This window comes from Colletotrichum truncatum (genome assembly GCF_014235925.2).
Source record: "Colletotrichum truncatum strain CMES1059 chromosome Unknown Contig_0006, whole genome shotgun sequence".
Taxonomy (NCBI): domain Eukaryota; kingdom Fungi; phylum Ascomycota; class Sordariomycetes; order Glomerellales; family Glomerellaceae; genus Colletotrichum; species Colletotrichum truncatum.
Window position 1 is genome coordinate 1,341,129 of NW_027222403.1, and position 18,550 is coordinate 1,359,678.

The following is an 18,550-nucleotide window of genomic DNA, read 5'->3' on the forward strand; positions in this document are numbered from 1 at the left end:
GGCTATTGCAGCAATGGAGCAATACAGTGTTTCCAAACGGGCACACCATGGCTGCTGTGGAGATCCCGGCTTTTACGCTTTTGTATCATGGGAGGATGGACGAGGAAGCTGCGCCGAGCCCGGAGTGGCTTGCATTTGATATGTGAGTTGATTGCAGTATTTATGGAGGTTGTCTGTTACATTTAACTTGAGTCGTACATGTGAATGATTGAGCTATTGAGTTCAACGAGAGAATCAAGTTCGGGGGCTAACTCCGATGAACCCCCCCAGAGAAATGGCCTATGGTATTATGGGTAGTACCCGTCAGAGCTGGATGCTGAGCTATCAAACTACGCGACCCGCCAAGGCCCTATATTTTGACGGGGAGTCCGCTGCGTTAATGGGGCTGGGGCAGCTGGACACGCAGATGCTGCATCTCTATGGGAACGTCACCGGTCCTAAATCCAGTGGGGGCCTCTGGCGAGGGATAGAGCCGGAGTATGAGAGGGCCATGGGGTTGTGTGATTGGCTCTTAGAGAAGGGTTTGAGAGGTCCTGATGGGTTTGAGGGGGTCGTGAGGATGAATGCTGGGTTTGAAGTCATCTGGTGCGATTTTGGGAGTGATACTTTGAGGCTTGTCTCGAAGGGGAACGTAACGGTACCACAGATAAGAAAATCCAAAGGCAAGACAGAACACAAAAGCGAATATGGAGAAAACAAAGAGGCAGAGGTATCAGATACCGGGTACAAAAGCGGAGAACTGACATCAATCTATCCGCTCCCGCCGCAACCGACAAGGACCGATCGCGCCGTTACTCCGACAAAACCTGCGATTCCTCCGAACTGGCGCGGGATTATTGGCCCCGTCGATCGCGAGCCATTTCTACAGAGCCAAGGATGGGGCTGGTTTGCTTCGGCAACATGGCATTACGGATCGACCGGCATGGGCCCTGGGAGAGGAGAGACGAGAGCTAGAGTATTGAGCTGTGGGATTATCAGTTGGTACTCCGGCGGGTTCTGGGGCTCGATGGTGGAAGAGGAACAGAAGAGATTGAATCTTACCAAGGAAGGGTATTGGACTGGTGAAACTGATGGTGGGAATCGGAGTGTGGCTTTGGCGGAACTGGGGAGACGTAGGAGGCTGCATCATCTTGAAAGTGCAACGGAAAAACAGGCGGAGATGATGAGGAAAGAGACAGAAACGATGTTGAGAGATGTTTCAACAGGGGACGGCGGATGTAGTGGAATGGATTGGGTTGGTAGCCTTGGAGAGATTGTGCAGAGAACCGCAGGTCACTTGATGACTTTGGAGCAGGCAACGAGGTTTGGTGGCGATTGGGCTAATGAGACAGAAGTGGGCGAGTGGTTATACAAGCTGAGGGGGCAAAGTCACATGTTTTTGGTGTCGTTTTTGGAATACCCTCACGAGATCGACGGGAGGACTTGGGATGTTGACGGGCCGCTTTTTGGAGAAACGTATTCGAGGTGTCGATACCGGTATACAAGGTTGTTGGTGGACCTTCCTTTAACCTCAAGGGAGAGCGACCTCAGGGACGCGATAGAGGAAGTTATGGGCGGGATTTGTGGGGTTTTGATTGAGGTGGGCTTCCATCTTGAGAGGGCTTGGTACGCGCTGGAAGAAGGGGCATCATCTGAACTTGAAAATTCGAGTGAGATATGGCAGGAGGGGCTAGGAAGTTTGAGAGCTTGGGTAGGATGGGAGGGAGAGTTCATTCGATGCCAAAGGGTTTGCGAATGGGATGAGCGCTGCTACATTCCCATGTGGCCATTGCTGAAGTCTGTTTGGGGCGGAAGACGGCCGAGGCCGCCCTCTGATCACAAGCCGGGGAATGGATCTGAGCCGATACCACCGCCGCCACATCGGGGCCGGGGCCCGGAAGGGAACCATACCGGGCCTGGGTACGGGATGCCTGGTCGCAGTCCCGTTTGGATGGGAGATGAGACGGACCTTTGGGAACCCAAATGTGTAAAGGTAGAAGACATTATGCCGAAGCCTCGAGAGGGCTAAGTTGGAGTGAGTAGCCAGTAGGGTGAGGGCGTTACTTTGAGATTTCAAGCTTTTCAAGATGGACAATAACGGCACATTCGAATGCCTCCGTGATGAATCGAAGTGTTTCATGAGCTGGCTGTATCTTTTGACCATGGATTTGGCATGCAAAGAAACATTTGGCACATCTGAGGTTACAAGTAAGACAAATTCGCCAGAACATAGTGCCCAGCCTTTGCAAATTGAGTACACACATCGTACTTTAATCCAAGTTGAAGTTTTTGGTCGTCTGATCTGAACCAAGGTTAGCGTTCGGTCGAGATTAATAGGCCTGAATTTACATACCATTTTATAACATGAATATTCTTTTGTCTTAACCTAGACTTTTTATCTCTATAGCCCCATTCGTAGCCGAACCCAAACTCTCATTTCATGCATTCATGTATGCCTTCATCGCCTTGACCGCATCGCCATCATTGGCCTTCAATAGTTCCGTTGCCTTGGGCTTGGTGAGCTCCAGCTCGTCAACCTGCATAATGCCCGTCAGTGCGTGTTCACGCCCAGTATGCCATGTTCACATCTTCTGTGCTTTATTGAATAGGGCACAACTAACCAACAGCGCCACGTCGGCAGCGTCGACCTTAACGTTCTTGACCTCCTTCTTAGCTGCGGTGGCACTTCCCAAGCCCTTGATGGCCTTTGCAGCAGCTTCGGCATCCACCTTATCTTCGGAAGCATCGTCGCCACGGGCATCAAGGCTGGCGAGCGCAGACGCAGCCTTGCGGTCCTCGGCGGACTTGGCGGGTTGGACTTCCTCCTCGACGTCACCGGCGGTGGCGCCCTCGACAACGGCAGGGGGTTGCTTCTCGGACATTTTTGGGCGGCTTCCTTTCGATAGATCGGTTGTGCGAGGATAGCGGGGTCGACAAGTTCCGGACGTGGTGTGTTGGATCAGTGAGGTTCTTGATGACAAGCTGAGGCAGGTCCGGAGGCCAGCAAGCTCAGCGCGCAGATCGGAATTTGTGGTGGGGCGGCTTAAGGTGGGGGCGGGGAGGGGGGAAGCTCAAGAATCATCGAAAGAGAACTTTTGCACTGTGAGGTGGTACCCTGGGGCGGTCTACACCGACGGTGAGCGGTCATAGTCGGTACGCCTCGGCATAGGGCGGTGTTGCCTTTCAGGGAAGGGAAAAGCACAACCTTAAGCACTAGCTTCCGCGAGTTGAACAGACAAGTCGGTTCCTGAATTATTTTTTTCGGCGCACATTATTGGCTGTCATTGGCCAATTTGTGTTGCACCGTTGGCAGGCCCTTTTATTCCGCTCCTACTCATTCCCAAATTTGGCCACATTGTCCCTGCTTCCGCCCATCTGAATTAAGATTTGACTCACTATACCTGAGTACGTCAAAAGAGTCATTGCTTCGTTTTACTCAGATTCTCATTCGACTTTTTTGGGAGGGCAACTCTCCATCTTCACTTCCTCAACTCACTTCTTCTCTTTCATTGCCCTTCCCGTGTCGCCTTGTCGGTGGTGAATATCATACACCCCCGTCATGTCATCCTCCGCACCGTGGTCGCCTGATTCCTGGCGGTCAAAACCCATCAAACAAGCACCCACCTACCCAGATGAGGCCGCGCTCAAGAAATCAGTAAACGAACTCAGCCGTCTGCCGCCAATTGTTCACCCAAAGGAGATTGTCACCTTGAAGCAGCACCTTCGCGATGTGGCACTTGGCGAAGCCTTCCTGCTTCAGGGCGGTGACTGCGCTGAGCTATTCGATTACTGTGAGCAGAACGCTATCGAATCAAAGATCAAGCTGCTATTGCAGATGAGCCTGGTTCTCATTTGGGGCGCCGACAAACGTGTGGTTCGCATTGGGCGCATGGCTGGTCAGTATGCTAAGCCAAGGTCGAGCCCGACTGAAATGGTGGATGGTGTGGAGTTACCCTCGTTCCGGGGCGACATCCTCAACGGCTTTCATGTCGACGAGCGGGAGATTGACCCTCAGAGACTTGTCAAGTGAGCTCTTCTCATATTCAGGCGATAAACACAACAGACTAACAAGTTAGGGCCTACCAATATTCATCAGCAACTTTGAACTACATCAGAGCATCGCTCTCATCTGGCATAGCCGATCTCCACAGACCGCTGGACTGGGGTCTGGGTCATGTCCAGGACCCGGAGCTCAAGAGGAAGTACTCCGAGGCCGTCCTCTCCCTTACGGACATGCTGCGCTTCCTTCACACCATTGGTGCCGACAAGAGTGACAAGCTTGACACGGTCGACCTCTTCACTAGCCACGAGGGTCTGCTACTCGAGTACGAGCAGCCGCTGACCCGCCTGCTGGAGACGCCCGCGCCGCGCCCCACACTCAACGGCCACTCCGCCACCGAGACGAAGAAGGAGTACTACGACACCTCGGCACATTTTCTCTGGATTGGCGACCGCACGCGGCAAATCGACGGGGCTCACGTTGAGTTCTTCCGGGGAATCGCAAACCCCATTGGCATCAAGGTCGGCCCTACCACGCCGACGGACGACCTGCTCGCCCTGCTGCGTACGCTCAACCCGGACTGTGAGCCAGGCAAGATCACACTCATCACACGATACGGCGCCGCGAAGGTTCGCGCGCTGCTGCCGGCGCACATCCGTGCTGTTGAGGACAGCGAGTACCGCCGCTGTGTCGTCTGGCAATGCGACCCCATGCATGGCAACACGCTGTCCACTGGCAGTGGTATCAAGACGCGGCGGTTCCGGGACATCTTCGAGGAGCTACAGGAGACGCTGCACATCCACAAGGAACAGGGCAGTTTTCTGGGCGGTGTGCACTTGGAGCTGACTGGCGATGCTGTAACCGAGTGTCTCGGAGGTAGTGAGGGTCTGGACGAGGATGACTTGTCCACCAACTACACCAGTTTCTGCGACCCAAGACTAAACGAGAAGCAGGCGCTTGAGCTAGCGTTCTTGATTGCGGACCACTACAGGAATGAACGGAGACCGATATCCTAGATAGAGTGTTTGCATATTATGTAAGGTTTTAAGTAACTCCGGGGCATAACTTGGTCATAAAAAGCAGTCTTTTACAATTAAAGGTCATGAATTTTCGTACGATATCAGCTACAACGGGTGAGGACTGGTTCATGCCCTACTAACGTGTCTCATCCTTTTGGGTCAACCCCGGGGTAAGAGTACCAAGATTCCATCCTACTTGTATCCATGCCTAATTTCGAGTAGCGCTCTGACTTGAGATAGAGCAGATGTTCCAACAACTTATGTCCGGGTACTTTCCCTGAAGCGCGAGGAAAGCAGCTCTCGGTCGAAGCTGCACTGAAAGCTCAGGGCGCATTGGATCGAAAAAGGTGGGGGCATTCTAACGCCTACCCAGCAAGGAAGTTTAATACGGATATCAGCGGGCCAAGTATCGTATGGTGGTGCCAGTGCGTCTTAGCGCCATTACCCCAGTGCCGATAAGGGGAGCGGGGCTTCCCCGCGGCTCCGTCAAGAAACCCCCCGTGACTGGTGTAAGTACCTTGGAGCTCCCCTTTCTCCCTTAAGAAGTCCTTCTCAATCTTGCATCTTTCATAGCTCAAACTCTCCTGCCTACCCTCGCTCGGGAGCTAATGATCTCAGTTCACTTTTTTAATACTTCAGCTAGCATCTGACCTTATCAACACTAACAAGATGGTCTATCCCTTTGACTATCTCCAGCACCGTCGTGACTGGTCAGTCAACCAATCTAAGCATCCTAACCTCCGAAAGGCCGAGTTTACTAACACAGCCGCAGCCAATTCAAGCAGTCCGAACGTGCTGACAGAATCCGCCGCTTGACAGCTTACCATGGTCCTTTTTCATCCCAAGACCGCCAGATCTTGGACAAACCAATCGATGAGCTTGTGCAGGACGTCCACAAGTCTGTCCTAAAACCAATAGACATTCTCAAGACTTACGGCAAGGTTGCTCTCAAGGCTCATGAGCGCACAAATTGCCTCACGGAAATCATGCTGTCGGATGCGGAAACGTGGGTTGAAGATGGCTCGATCAACATGAAAGGTCCTCTGGCCGGCATCCCCGTGAGTTTGAAGGACACAATTGTAGTGGGTGGTTACGATGCCACTGTCGGTTTTAGCAGTTTTGTCGGGAATAAGACGATCGAGGACGGCCCCGTTGTACAGCTTCTGAAAGACGCCGGTGCAGTTCCATACGTCAAGACGAACTTGCCCATCACATTACTCAGTTTTGAATCTACCAACGATGTCTGGGGCAGGTGCACGAACCCGCACAACTCGAAATATTCTCCTGGCGGCTCTACAGGAGGTGAAAGTGCACTACTGGCCATGGGTGGTCGTATCGGTATCGGCAGCGACGTTGCAGGCAGCGTGAGAGTTCCGGCACATTTCGCTGGTTGCTATAGTATCCGTTGCTCCACAGGGCGCTGGCCAAAGCTGGGCTTCCGCACGAGTATGCCCGGCCAGGAAGGTGTGCCGTCTGTGTATAGTCCCATGACGCGCACTCTCGATGACCTGAGATATTTTACGCGAGCTGTGGTCGGAATGGAGCCATGGAAATACGACTACTCCGTACACCCAATGCCATGGAAGCATGATGTTGAGAAGGAATATCTCGAGAAGCCGAAGTTTCGTGTGGGTGTCATGCGTACCGACGGTGTAGTCGACCCCAGCCCAGCTTGCAGACGTGCGCTCGAGATGGTCGAAGTTGCGCTGCGAAAAGATGGCCACGAGATCGTCGAAATCAACCCCCCTTCGCCCTATGAAGCTTTGAAGACGGCTTCGTTGGCGCTGAATGCTGATGGGTGCCAGATGTTTAGCTCTTTCATGCGCACTGGAGAGTGGAACGATGCAGGTGCGACACAGATGAAATTCCTCTTTAACTTGCCGGGTCCCCTTAAGTATTTGTACTACCTTTGGGTAAAATATATCCGTCGAGACGATGTCTGGGCTGGTCTGGTCCGCAACTGGCGCCCCCAAACGGCGTTCGAGAACTGGAAACTAGTCAGTCAGAGGGAGGCACACCGTCTGGATTGGTTCAACTGGTGGAACAAGGTCAATGTTGACTTCCTGATCACTCCACCCAACGCCACGCCAGCCGTCCCGCATGATGGAATGAAGGATGCTGTCAGCAGCTGCGGGTACACGTTCCTCTTTAATCTGGTAAGTTTATGGCTTCATTCTCCAGGATCCTAGCTGAAACGTCTATAGCTCGATTACACTGCCGGCGTCATTCCTGTGACGCATGTAGACAAAAACCTGGATCAACTGCCTGCCGACTTCAACATCAAGAAACTCAACGGTGTCGCCCGTGGCGCATATAAGCTATACAACGCCAAGGACATGCACGGCCTACCCGTCGGTGTTCAGATCGTGGGGAGGAGGCTTGAGGAGGAGAAGGTACTCTCCATAATGAAGAGAGTAGAGGACGCGTTGGGTGAGGATAAGTACAAGCTTTTGGAGATTGATTAGCCCTCTAAAATGGCTTGGGAGTTGTATGCTATCGAGAGGAACCCGCCTTGCATGGCAATTTGGATAGCCGAATGACATAATGTTGAGCATGCCGATTCCGCTACCAATGTTTAATGCAAAAAGACCAATTGGAGGCCGATCATTTTTAGGCCAACTGACTTCCCCGATATAAAATGCCAATTCTTTGAGTTTCGGGCCTTTCTTGCCGTCTAAGTAGACTGGGAATGCGGGGCAGCTGTCGTCGAGGCAGGTCCGAGATCGGACTGCAGCCTTACCTTTCCCAACTACATCTCATCACGCGCGGGTTGTGTAAGTGCAGAGGACAAGTATTTAATCAATCAGGCTTCCGCAGCATCAGGATCTATTCGCCTTCGTAGGAAGTTTTACACCCTTAAAATTACCGCATCGACATTTTCACATGATGTCTGAGCAAAAGCAAGACAAGTGGACGACGGAGGTGAGTTCATGCTGACTTGCTGACCCCGTAAATGAGACCGGACGCTGACTTACACGGTACAGGCGTACCAGCACTCTGCGTCCTTCGTGCCGAAGCTGGCAACTAAAGTTGTCGGATGGCTCGACGTCCAAAAGGATGATGTCATTCTCGACATCGGCTGCGGCGGTAATTACCCTCACTTACTGTCTTATTTGCTTCATTCTTATCGGAGAACACAGCAGGCGAGACGCTAACTCATACCTAGACGGTATTCTCGATGTCGAGTTTGGCAAGATTCTCGCCCAAGGCAGTGGCTCTCTCCACGGCATCGACGCCTCGCCGTCTATGATCACTGCGGCCAAGAAGCTGGTCCAAAACGCCGGTCTCTCCAATTGCCAGTTTGAAGGTCTGTCGCATCCTTCCTATTGCCTTTTACCAACTCCCAAAAAAACCTTGGGTTTAGTTACTGACGCAGCTTCTGTAGTTCTCGACGCAACCAAGATCAGTACCTCGCAGACGCCTTCACTCCAGACGCCAACTTTTACAAAGGCTTTCTCCAACGCGGCCCTGCACTGGATCCTCCGCGCACCGGGGTCTCAAATCCCTGTTTTTACTTCCATCCGCGATGCTCTTTTGCCTGGAGGTACCCTCGTTCTCGAGATGGGTGGCCTTGGGTGCATCTGTGAGATGCGCACCGCTCTCCTCATGGCCGTTGCCCGCAGGATCGGCATTGAGAAGGCCAAGGAGGTCGATCCCTGGTTTTTCCCTGACGAGAACTGGCTGAAAAATGTGCTGGAGAATGAGGTTGGCGGATGGAAGATTGAAAAGATTGAAAGGGAATGGAGACCGACGATGGCGGATAAGGGGGGCGTTGAGGGGTGGTGTAGATTGATGGGCAAGGAGCTGCTTGATGCCGTGCCGGAAGAGGAGAGAGAAGATGCAGTGAGGGAAGTAACAGATGTTTTGAGCGAAGTTTGCAAGGTTCCGGGTGGAGGCCAGATGATTAGTTATGTCCGGTTGAGGTGTTTGGCGAGGAAAGTATAGGAGGCGATGAGGAGCATGAGAGTATAGACGCAAGGGACGCCTGTGTTGGGATAAAGGAGCCTTCTGGTCGCAAAGCACTTGGGTTTTGGGTGAAATCAGCATGAATTCTATCAGATTCGGCCTCAAAGTTGAGTAGGGCACTTGTAGCGCTGTTGACGACAACGTCTACCAAGGTGCCAGCGACGAAGTTGTCAACGCTTTTATGGCACCTAAAGACGATTGTATGAGCCTTGTTAGCTTGAAAAGGCAACTCGGTATTAAAAGCCAAGACAACAAGACCAAAGACAGCCCGTATTCATCCACGAGCAGATTCATATGTGCGCTGCTGTCATAGCTCTCCCATCTGTAAAATCAAATATGGTCTTTGAAAATGGAGATATGGATTCTTCCGTTTCGAAAAATCACCTTGAGGACTAAACCTAAACAACCCGTCAATGAGCCAGAGCCCAGCATAAGGTTTTCATCAAGCGTTAAGGCGAGGGACCGGTTTGCCAAGAGCCCTTAATCCCATAATAGCCATGGGAATGAAATTAAGTTAAAACCACTTCTTATCGTTTCCTCCTTGCCTCAAGAACTTCCTACTCTAAAGGCAGACTATCCCCCGTTCAACTGCTGCCAAAGTATTACTTCGTCTCATCATCGGCTAAAATCTCGTTCCTAACCTGAAACCAGAATATTCTCCTTTGCGTCATTAAGGCGTGTTGGGCATGGGACGAACCAAAGCATCCACGTTCATGCAGCAGTTCCATACAAAAAAGAAAGAAGTATCTAAATAAAGGAAAAAAATCTCAAATCCAGGGCGTCGGGCCGCACAACGACTCCGTTGCCACGCCAGGTACTCCGTTTCGGCAACTCGGCCACGACGACGTCAAGAAATCAATAGCCGGAATCATCATCGGCAACTGCGTAAAACTTCTTTGTCGGAAAAGTTCCGATGTGGAAAGTTTTTCGGACTAATCGACCACTGTCCCGGGGCGGCATTGTCCCCCTCCTTTTCGCGACGGGGAGGAAACCAGATTCATCCGCCCACTCTTCATCCCACCTTCCGCCATTTCCCGTCTTCGTCAGTCGCCTAAACGCCTTTCTTTACTCGTATGCCGCTCATCCAAAACACAAAAAGCCCCCACTTACTCGTCCAAACCACAAGTTTTCCGCGGGCCTAATCACCAAGATACCAAGTACCTCGATCGGCCTGTTAAATCACTACAAGTCAAGTGCAGAGAGCTAAGAAAGAAGAAAAGCAAATGTAAAGAAATTTAGTACGAAATACGAGAGCATGTCGACTCATAATCAAACCATTTCCAACAAACCTTTCATCATAGCCACCAAAGTCAGACTTTCGTTACCAGCATCTCAAACCCCATTACCCACCCTCCCACTCAGTGACAGCTACCGCAGCAGAAGAAAATGGCATAAACGAGCTAGTCTGGTATTACCAACCGAACTACAACCGACACGGCTTTCATGTTCAGAATGGCCCCCAAAACGCCAACCGTTTGAGGTAGTTCTAAACCCATGCCCCCCAGCGGGTTACTCCACTCAGTTCCTAGAGCCAACTCAGTCTTCTCGTCCCATCTAGACTTTAGTAAAGGCCATCGTGCGGCCGTGGTTTTTACCACCAGCTATCATGGGACACAGACGCTTTGATCAAGTGAGGCCTAGACGGTCTATTTCGGCGTGTTAGCTGGTGAACTAGGTTCACTAGGTCGGGAGCTGCCCGGGCGGAAGACTTCGGCGGGGCTCCACCTCTGTCATTTTTAGTTCCGCCTGTTGCCCCATACCAGCTCATTCGCCCTGGGCCCTCGTGTTCTTCGTTACTTGATGCCTTTTGTAAATTCATGCTTGCAAGTAATCTTCTGAATGTGGCCATGCACGATCAACGCCAACCAAAAAAAAGAAAAAAAAAAAAAAGTAGAATAGTCGTTCATACCAGTCAGTGCGGTTGATGGTTCAGACCATATGTTGATAGTGGTTCATGCTGCACATCGGAACTCGTCGAGTTAATGGCTAGTACCTCGACGACGCCATTCGATACTCACTCGCCCTTCTATCAAACGCCAATAGCACAAAATAGAGTGAGTATGCATGAGATCGTATCACGTAGCACATCTAGCATCGTGCCCTCTCTCTGTAGGTTATACAAAAGAAGAATGCCTTAGAAAAACCTGTGGTCATGATTGAATATGATGATATATATGGATTTCATATATGTGAAAGAACCTTGCCTAGCATCCGCGACTCGCAGTAGGAACGGTAGACCGCGAGGCACTTTGGATGGTGGTAAGAGATATAAAATGATACACATCGCTGGGTGTTTCTTTAATGCATTTCCAGCCAACGCCTTCCCGCTTGCAGTCCAGATTCTGAAATCGACACTCCTCTTGGCGCGATACCGCCCTTCCCATGCTTGGGCATTGAAAATGTCGTCTGCTAACGTAAAATCCTACATGTACAGAAAACAACGGATATATCGAGAAGATTTGTTTTTGAGTTTTTCTTTTTTTTGTGGACATGGTAATATTTTGCGTTCAGAAGTGCTCCTTCCAGAAACGGAAATTGACTTCCCTGACAGTCGCAGCCTTGCACGCTTGGTTAATGTCGCGAGCTGAAAACAAAATATCGTTAGCCAATGATTGTAGGAAAAATAAAATGACAAAAACTTACCAGCAACTGAGGGGCCACAAAAGTAAACACCAACAGTCGTGCGCATGCTTCCCTCCAGACCATTGAGGTAGGTCCGGTCCAGAATACCATCACGCATAGTGGAAAAAAGCTTCAGGAAGTTGGGTCTACCGAAGTTGGTACGCGACTTAAGCTCAGTAAGCGGGTCATGGTCAGAACCGACGGAGTTGAGCACAATGTTTTGCGTTGTATCCATGTCCAGCTTTTGAGTGAGGTAGGTATGGATCTTCAAGAACTCGACACCGTTGCTGCCAGGAAGGCGAGCGGCCTCATCAGACTGAGATTCGAGAGAAGATAGAAGAGTCTGGAACCATTCGAACGAGCCCGTGTCCTTGCAGACCCAGATAAATTCGACGCGGCGAAGACGGGTAGGAGGGTTTGGCCCATTGCGCAGATGCCAAATGTTTTTCAGAATCGACGCCCAAGGAGTGACACCAATACCAGTGCCGATGAGCACCGCAATTTCGTTTTCGAACACATCCTCCGCAGGAGCGCCGTAAGGGCCATCGATACGAAGGTCAGGCATTTGTTGACCGTTTTGCAGAGCAACCTCGTACATGCCCATGGGGTCAACACCATCGTAAAGCTTGGCCTGGGCACTGCCAGCTCCAACTGCGTCACCAAGAGCGCGGGTGAAATCGCCAACCTGACGAACGTGAACAGATACATAAGGGTCGAAGGGGCACGAGGTGATGGTGAAAGGGTGCCACTGGTAGTTTGAAATGGACGGCACTTGAAGGAACAGCCACTGGCCAGCCTTATATTTGAACGAAGGCTTGTTGAATTGAAGCTCCACGACATCTTTTGCTTGTTAGATTAGAAGACAGAATCGGGGAGGCATGTCTTACCGTACGGGTGGCGGACAACACGGGTGATCTTGGTGAGGCGGCGGGCACGGATTTCACGATAGGTGCGTTCCATGAGGTAGAAAGCTCCCGACCAGAGCTCCCACCTCCAACCAAGGTAACCAATGCAATGGTCCCAGTAGTCCTTTCCAGCAAAAGGAGAGTAAGATTCAGCGGTGTCTCGAACGAAGCACCCGACGGTGTGGGTGTACAATCCAAGGAAGAAGGGGATGAAAAGATGGTGAGTGTACCAAAAGGTTTCGAATGACTGTTGGCGAATACGGGCGTGAGCAGTGGTGTACATTAGGAGCATGCAAAGAAGCATAGTATGGCCGGTTACACCACCAGCCTGAGCATAGTGAATCTGAATAGCTGTTACCGGTCGAATCTGGGTCACTTCAACGTTGAAGAAGCTGTACAAGTCAGTGACTGGGCGTTTTGAAGTCAAGGGTATGAGCTTACTTGATGTAATGAGCAGAAGTGTGCAGGATAGTGAACAGAAGCATAGAGTAAGCCAATTGTCTGTGAAGCCAAAGGTTCTCGTCGAGAGGAAGGAAGCGAACTTTTGGCCGGATCCATCGCATAACTGTCCGGCAAACAGGGAGAAGAATAAGCATTCCATCGACACTAAGGACCAATCCGGCACCTCTAGAGATCCAGACGGAATACTGCAAAGTGTTCAGGCCCGCGAGCCTTACATCAGCTGCCTGTTTCCACCTAGAATGTATTAGTAATTACCATTGGGTGAGATTCCTGGACAAGCTTGGCTCACCAGCCGTAGGCAAAGATGCCCCAGTGAAAGGTCCAAAAAAGGAAGTGAAACAGCAGCTTTTGAGCAGTGAACTGCTTCTTGACCAAAGTCCCGAAGGTCAAGTCGCCCGACATTTTGACTCGAATTCGTCTCTCTACTTTTTGTTATTTTACTAGGGTGTCGACCTGCGACAGTACTGGCGAGTGGGCAGGCAGGCTCGGGCCTCGGATGGCACGCAACGGCTTGCGACGTGGATCGAATGACGGCAGCACGATGAATTCCCAATCGTCCCCGTTAACTGGTATCCTGAAGCCAAACTTTGTTTCCCAGTCTCTTTCTTTCCGATCTCCGAATTAAAGCTTCTTTGTAATATCAAAAGAGGCGGCGAGTGACGAAAAAAAGAAAAGAAAAAACAATACTCCAGCCAAACGAAGTTGGAGTGCTTTTAGAAGAAAAAGAGTGATCTGAGCCAGCAGCGAAGGAAAGGAAGGGTCTCGTTAGTCGGAAGGGCTCGAGGGATTGACTTTACTCTTCGACGTGACCGAGGTGCAAGGGTGAAGAAGAGAAAAATGAAGGTGAGAGAAGAGAGGTGAAAAGAGAAGATATGAAGCTTTTGGCCGGTGGGGGGGCAGTCATAAAAAGATGAGTTGGACGGCAGTTAACTGAGGGCGTCTGTCTTTTGGCTTGGCGTCCTGGAAGACGACCTGTGACAAGGATTTCGCCGGGAGTTAATCGGTTCTTGGAATGCCCAGGACCAGGGTTGATAGGGGAGCTTGTCGAGGTCGGAAGGATAGAATTCGATCCGACGACTCGATGATGTGGAGGAGGCTTGCTGGCGGTAGGATGGAAAGTGTGGATGGGGAGGGGGTTTGTGGTGATGTCGGGACTAATCTTTCGGATGTCAGGTGTCCATGAAACCTCGTCAACGGGCGGGCTAGAAAGGAGCTGTTCGTCTGCAATCCAGTGTCGAGGCTGATTCTGTGGCGGCCGTGGACGGGACAGGGGAGGACAGGGTGGACTGGACGAGTCGGTAGATCAGACGTTGGAAGGGTTTCGCAGTTTTGGGGGACATGTATCAGTCCGATCCGAGAGGCGAGGTCTAATCAGACGGCAGGGCCAGGTGCGACAGCAGGTGGGCGGAGTTGAGACGAGTTTTGTTAGAGGCGCTTTGACGAGGGGGGCACCAAGGCTATTCTGACGTTTCGGTTGCAGCAGGGGAGGGGCTTTTGTTCGCAGCGAAAAAGGCGGATGGAATTCAACGATGAACTAGGGCTGCCCTCTTTGGTTCTTTCTTTCTTCTCCTTTCTCACGCAATTGGAGTTCGTACAGGTAGCTGTCGTCGATTTCCGCTCCAGGAAGGGGGGGCTCCGTGGAGACAGGGTATGGTACCGTTCTGTTGGGAAAGGAAAAGGGGAAAACAGAGGAAAAGAGAAAAATGGTTCCGATCGGAAAGACGAGTCGAGGTCCTCATATCCATCAAGATGCGGACATGCACGTTGCGGTCTGCAGGTCAGAGGCAACATCGTGTCATGCCTTTCTTTGCCGCCCGCCCAGACTGGTGGGTTGAGAAGTGGACAGGACCAAGGTGATGGGAGTCGATGAGAAGCAAGAATGGTGGCTTCTTAGTGGCTAGTTTTAATTTTGGAACACGGACGCCAGACCTGTTTCGGCCGGGCCCATGATACTGGGCGCTTACAGTGGTGAGGGAAAGAGCGAAAAAGGTGAGGCGTGCACGCGGGCAGGTGCTGGTGGCTGGTCGACAGTGACACAGGATTCGCTGTAAGGGCAAAATGCCACAGAAGGCATAGCGGGGAAGCCACTGTAGAAGGGCACCAATGTGACGGATTTAACTGCATCCCATGGCAGGGCAGGTTGCAATCAACGCATTAGCGTGCAGCTATAGCGTATGTAGGTCAGTAACAACATCCCAACTAGTGTAATTGTGAGAGGGAAATAGCGACCATTGATATTCCAATGCTTGGGTGAGCCCAGATGCCCCCTAGCATATGCCCAGCATGAAGAGAATTACTGAGTCAAAGGATAAGAAATCATGCGAACTTAAGCAGGACTCCAATCTTCCTACGCTGCGAATTGCAACTTTACAAAGCAGGCGCTGATTTCCATTGGTTGTCCAGAATTAGAGCTTCAACCTCAAAAAGCATCACTGGCAAGGCCTCCCTGGTGGATTTGTCCTCCTATTTCTCGTTGCTGCTTGTTCGCGTGTCAATTGTAACTAGCTTGGTGATTACGTGGAAGCTTCAAGGCAGGTTAACTGCAATGTCACCGCAAGGTACTGGAGAACTTGTCACGCATTTTCGTTCCCGAATCGTAGCCCTTACTGCGTGGCTGGGATGATCTGACAGGCTTTGAAAAGAGAGACAACGACGGCACGATAGGTAAGCCACGGGGAAGGGGAAAAGAAAAAAAAAAATAAGAATGGGGGACAGGTAGAGGCACAGGGGTCACCCCACATTCCCGCTAGTCTCTATTTTGCCTGGTGGCAGGGGTCGCCAGTTACGAATGCACAAGGTGCGGCAGGTTCCCACCCACACAGACAGACAGACAGGACCGGACCAGCAACAGGAACAGCAAGACAGGAGCAAGTAATAATTACCACGTATCTAAGTAGAACATACTACTAGTAGTATGTACAGAAGGCCACAGCAAAAAACCGGCAGGAACACTTTAAGCAGGGGGTCGCTGCATGGCGACCAGGAAAGTCCCTTCCTTGTTCTTCTTTTGGTGAGCTTGGCCCGTGCATCACCCGCAAATTTCCAAAACTGATCATCCCGGCAAATGTACCACCTGGAGCCTCCTCATCCACACTTTATCCTCGTTGTGAAACCTTGGAGCCTCTTGCCAACCCTCACGTCAAACTTGCTCCTCTCCACCCATTCTTCCCACAAACCAGAACAACCTCAATCTGTCAGCTTATCTCGGCCTGTCTAGCCCATCTGTCGCTCGAGCAGGGTTCGCAAGGGTGCTATCCTCTTCCCCCTGGCTCCCTCCCATTCCTTTCTGCCCCCCTTCTTCAGATGGCCGCCAAAGACACGAGCGGGAAGTCTAAGCCCACATGCCTCTGCGGTCCAATAGCGTCCGTGCCTTTTGCTGTAGCGTAACTCTCTCCATGCCGCCTTTTCTCCTCAGGGTCTCAGTTGACCAGACCACCCAGCAAAAAATGTCTTCCATGAGCCCATCCATGTGTGCTTCCCACGTCAGACTCGTACGATATTGTTTACAGATCACCTGTCTTTGATTCACCCTATTCAGATTCGCTATTCAACCCTATTTTTCTTCCCGGCTCAAGCTTAAAGAGGTCAAGCATTCTCGCCTTTTTATCTGAACCATCAGTCCACTTCACTCTTGGCTCAACGTTCCTCTTCCTGCGAGGCTGAAGTCTTGCCTCGTTCTCGCTCCCTCTGGACTACCCACACACACGCACACACACACAGCGTTTACTCAGCCTGAGTCCTGTTCAGCCAACCGCCCTTGCCTGTTTCGGATACTCGGCACCCTCGCCAACTGAATTCTTTGCTTTCTCAATGCTTGCACACCTGCACCACAATCATTCCAAGCTCCGTAATGACTCGCCCCTAGTCCTACTGGTTCCGCTTCCAGTATCATCGGCAGTCTGAACGGCTTCAAATCCCGCTAGTACTGCCAGTCAAAACCCTTTCCTCCAGACATGGTGACGTCCTTCGTTCAGCCTCGCCCGAACGCCCCCGGCTATCCTGTTACTTGCGGCTGTGCCAAGAACCCACCAACTGTTTTGCGCTCCCTCTTTGCAGCAATCGTCGTTGCTCAGGCCCGGCACCGCAATGCCACATCCTGGTGAAACGGCCTACGCCAAACATTGGCACGGGTCTCCGCACTCAAAACGGTTGTCATGCCCGCACGAGGCACCAACTCTACCCACTTGCCTGATCGTCACTCACACAGACATTTCTAAGCTACGACACCCAAGTCAGCCTCCAGTCCCCATATTTTACGCCAAGCTTTCTTCATGCCAAGTCATCTCTTTCAAAGCTTCCTTGTCAGACCAGGTCACCCTAGTATCAGCACTAAATGCCAATGTCAAGTGCAGGCTTTCGTAGGTATGATAGTCACTGCTAACGATCTTGTTCATCAGCCATGTCGCTCCTTATCAGTCTCAGCATCAAGCCTCCACACCGCCTTCGATCGACGACAGAACCTCATGAGGGGCTTCCCACCTGGTGCTTTTCACATCCACAGCATCTGAAGCCTTCGTCTGATTCATGTCACAGTCACGTTGGTCACTGACCTTAACTTTCGTGGCGGGCGCCCTAGCTAGATAGAATTCATCTTGTTGCTTGTTCTGGACTCGGATTCAGACCCCGTCCTGTGACAAAGGGTTTGGGATAATCTCATAGCATGAGAAGCTCGTGCCAAGATGGGCAAGACATACATCGGCCATCACACGTCGGATTTCAGCTCGGGTCACAGTGTGTTCCTTTCCGGCTACGCTCAGACCTTGCTCTAGAGGTCCTCCCCGCAGTGGGTTCCTTTGACCCTACCTTCTGGCGAAAGACGACCATACAGACTAGGGATCTTCAGATGCGCATTTTGCAAACTATGACTGAACCTGCATGAATCTGCTGGAGTCATTGACTCTATTGAAAGACCAAAAGCCCCTGAACGCCATGTGCCAGTAGCCAAATGCCTTCTGTGGTTGTTATCCGGCGCTGTGTGGACCATTTCGTATCTCTTTTTGAGTCTCATATTGGCAGCAGATGAGTCATTAGCTTCATTTTATATACGTAGTAAGCTTGAGAAAGAAATAAACCCTGTTCAAATGCTTAGTCTCTGGCTAACCTCCACTGCAAGCCGGCCATGCAGCAAGGGCTTAACCCCGCCCATGAACATTTTTGGGTATGCGTTTAAGGTCGCTTGCGCTCATTTCAACACATTAACTTATTCTCATAAAGACGCTGTGCAACGTCTCGTTGTTTCGTAAGCTATCTTCACTTGCCAAATGGTCTTATCTGCCGAAGTCCATCGCTACCCAGCCTGAGGGTTCGTGTCATTACAGGTTACTCAGGAAAGCTATAAATTCTTCTCCGAAACTCATCTTTATAGACAACGTGCATATATTGGTGCTCCTCTTGGCCTCAGATGTTAGTCACATCCTGTATAAATGCGTGATCCTTCATTTTCTGTTACTATCGTCCCCTATTACGAAACCCCTGCATGGCTTAACATGACGAGTTGTAAAGTAAGTACGTCGGAGAGCATCAAGCAACCTTTCCGGGTCATTTTGCATTGGATCGTGATCCAACAGCTTGTAACTTTGCAGAACTTGCGAAGCCTG

The 18,550-nt window shown here is 51.1% G+C and overlaps 6 protein-coding genes across 6 annotated transcripts; 3 read left to right on the top strand and 3 right to left on the bottom strand.

Moving 5' to 3' along the window:
• Positions 1-1,669: 1,669 nt before the first annotated feature.
• On the bottom strand, positions 1,670-2,335 carry CTRU02_209639 (uncharacterized protein; the record flags this gene model as incomplete). Its single annotated transcript, XM_036730298.1, has 2 exons — positions 1,670-2,281; positions 2,333-2,335. The coding sequence occupies 2 exons, from the start codon at positions 2,333-2,335 to the stop codon at positions 1,670-1,672; spliced, it is 615 nt and encodes a 204-aa protein (XP_036577998.1).
• An 82-nt stretch (positions 2,336-2,417) lies between these two features.
• Positions 2,418-2,861, bottom strand: CTRU02_209640 (uncharacterized protein; the record flags this gene model as incomplete). The annotated part of the gene is made up of 2 exons (XM_036730297.1): positions 2,418-2,516; positions 2,601-2,861. 2 exons carry the CDS (start codon positions 2,859-2,861, stop codon positions 2,418-2,420), a joined length of 360 nt encoding a protein of 119 aa, XP_036577997.1.
• A 677-nt stretch (positions 2,862-3,538) lies between these two features.
• Positions 3,539-4,995, top strand: CTRU02_209641 (Phospho-2-dehydro-3-deoxyheptonate aldolase; the record flags this gene model as incomplete). The annotated part of the gene is made up of 2 exons (XM_036730296.1): positions 3,539-4,005; positions 4,056-4,995. The coding sequence occupies 2 exons, from the start codon at positions 3,539-3,541 to the stop codon at positions 4,993-4,995; spliced, it is 1,407 nt and encodes a 468-aa protein (XP_036577996.1).
• Positions 4,996-5,667: 672 nt separating this feature from the next.
• Positions 5,668-7,463, top strand: CTRU02_209642 (amidase protein; the record flags this gene model as incomplete). The annotated part of the gene is made up of 3 exons (XM_036730295.1): positions 5,668-5,708; positions 5,771-7,154; positions 7,203-7,463. 3 exons carry the CDS (start codon positions 5,668-5,670, stop codon positions 7,461-7,463), a joined length of 1,686 nt encoding a protein of 561 aa, XP_036577995.1.
• Positions 7,464-7,884: 421 nt separating this feature from the next.
• CTRU02_209643 (methyltransferase type 11) lies at positions 7,885-8,943 on the top strand (the record flags this gene model as incomplete). Its single annotated transcript, XM_070205313.1, has 4 exons — positions 7,885-7,920; positions 7,983-8,085; positions 8,165-8,305; positions 8,384-8,943. The coding sequence occupies 4 exons, from the start codon at positions 7,885-7,887 to the stop codon at positions 8,941-8,943; spliced, it is 840 nt and encodes a 279-aa protein (XP_070060961.1).
• Positions 8,944-11,471: 2,528 nt separating this feature from the next.
• CTRU02_209644 (nadph oxidase) lies at positions 11,472-13,355 on the bottom strand (the record flags this gene model as incomplete). The annotated part of the gene is made up of 5 exons (XM_036730293.1): positions 11,472-11,548; positions 11,608-12,426; positions 12,474-12,889; positions 12,933-13,187; positions 13,243-13,355. 5 exons carry the CDS (start codon positions 13,353-13,355, stop codon positions 11,472-11,474), a joined length of 1,680 nt encoding a protein of 559 aa, XP_036577993.1.
• Positions 13,356-18,550: the final 5,195 nt, after the last annotated feature.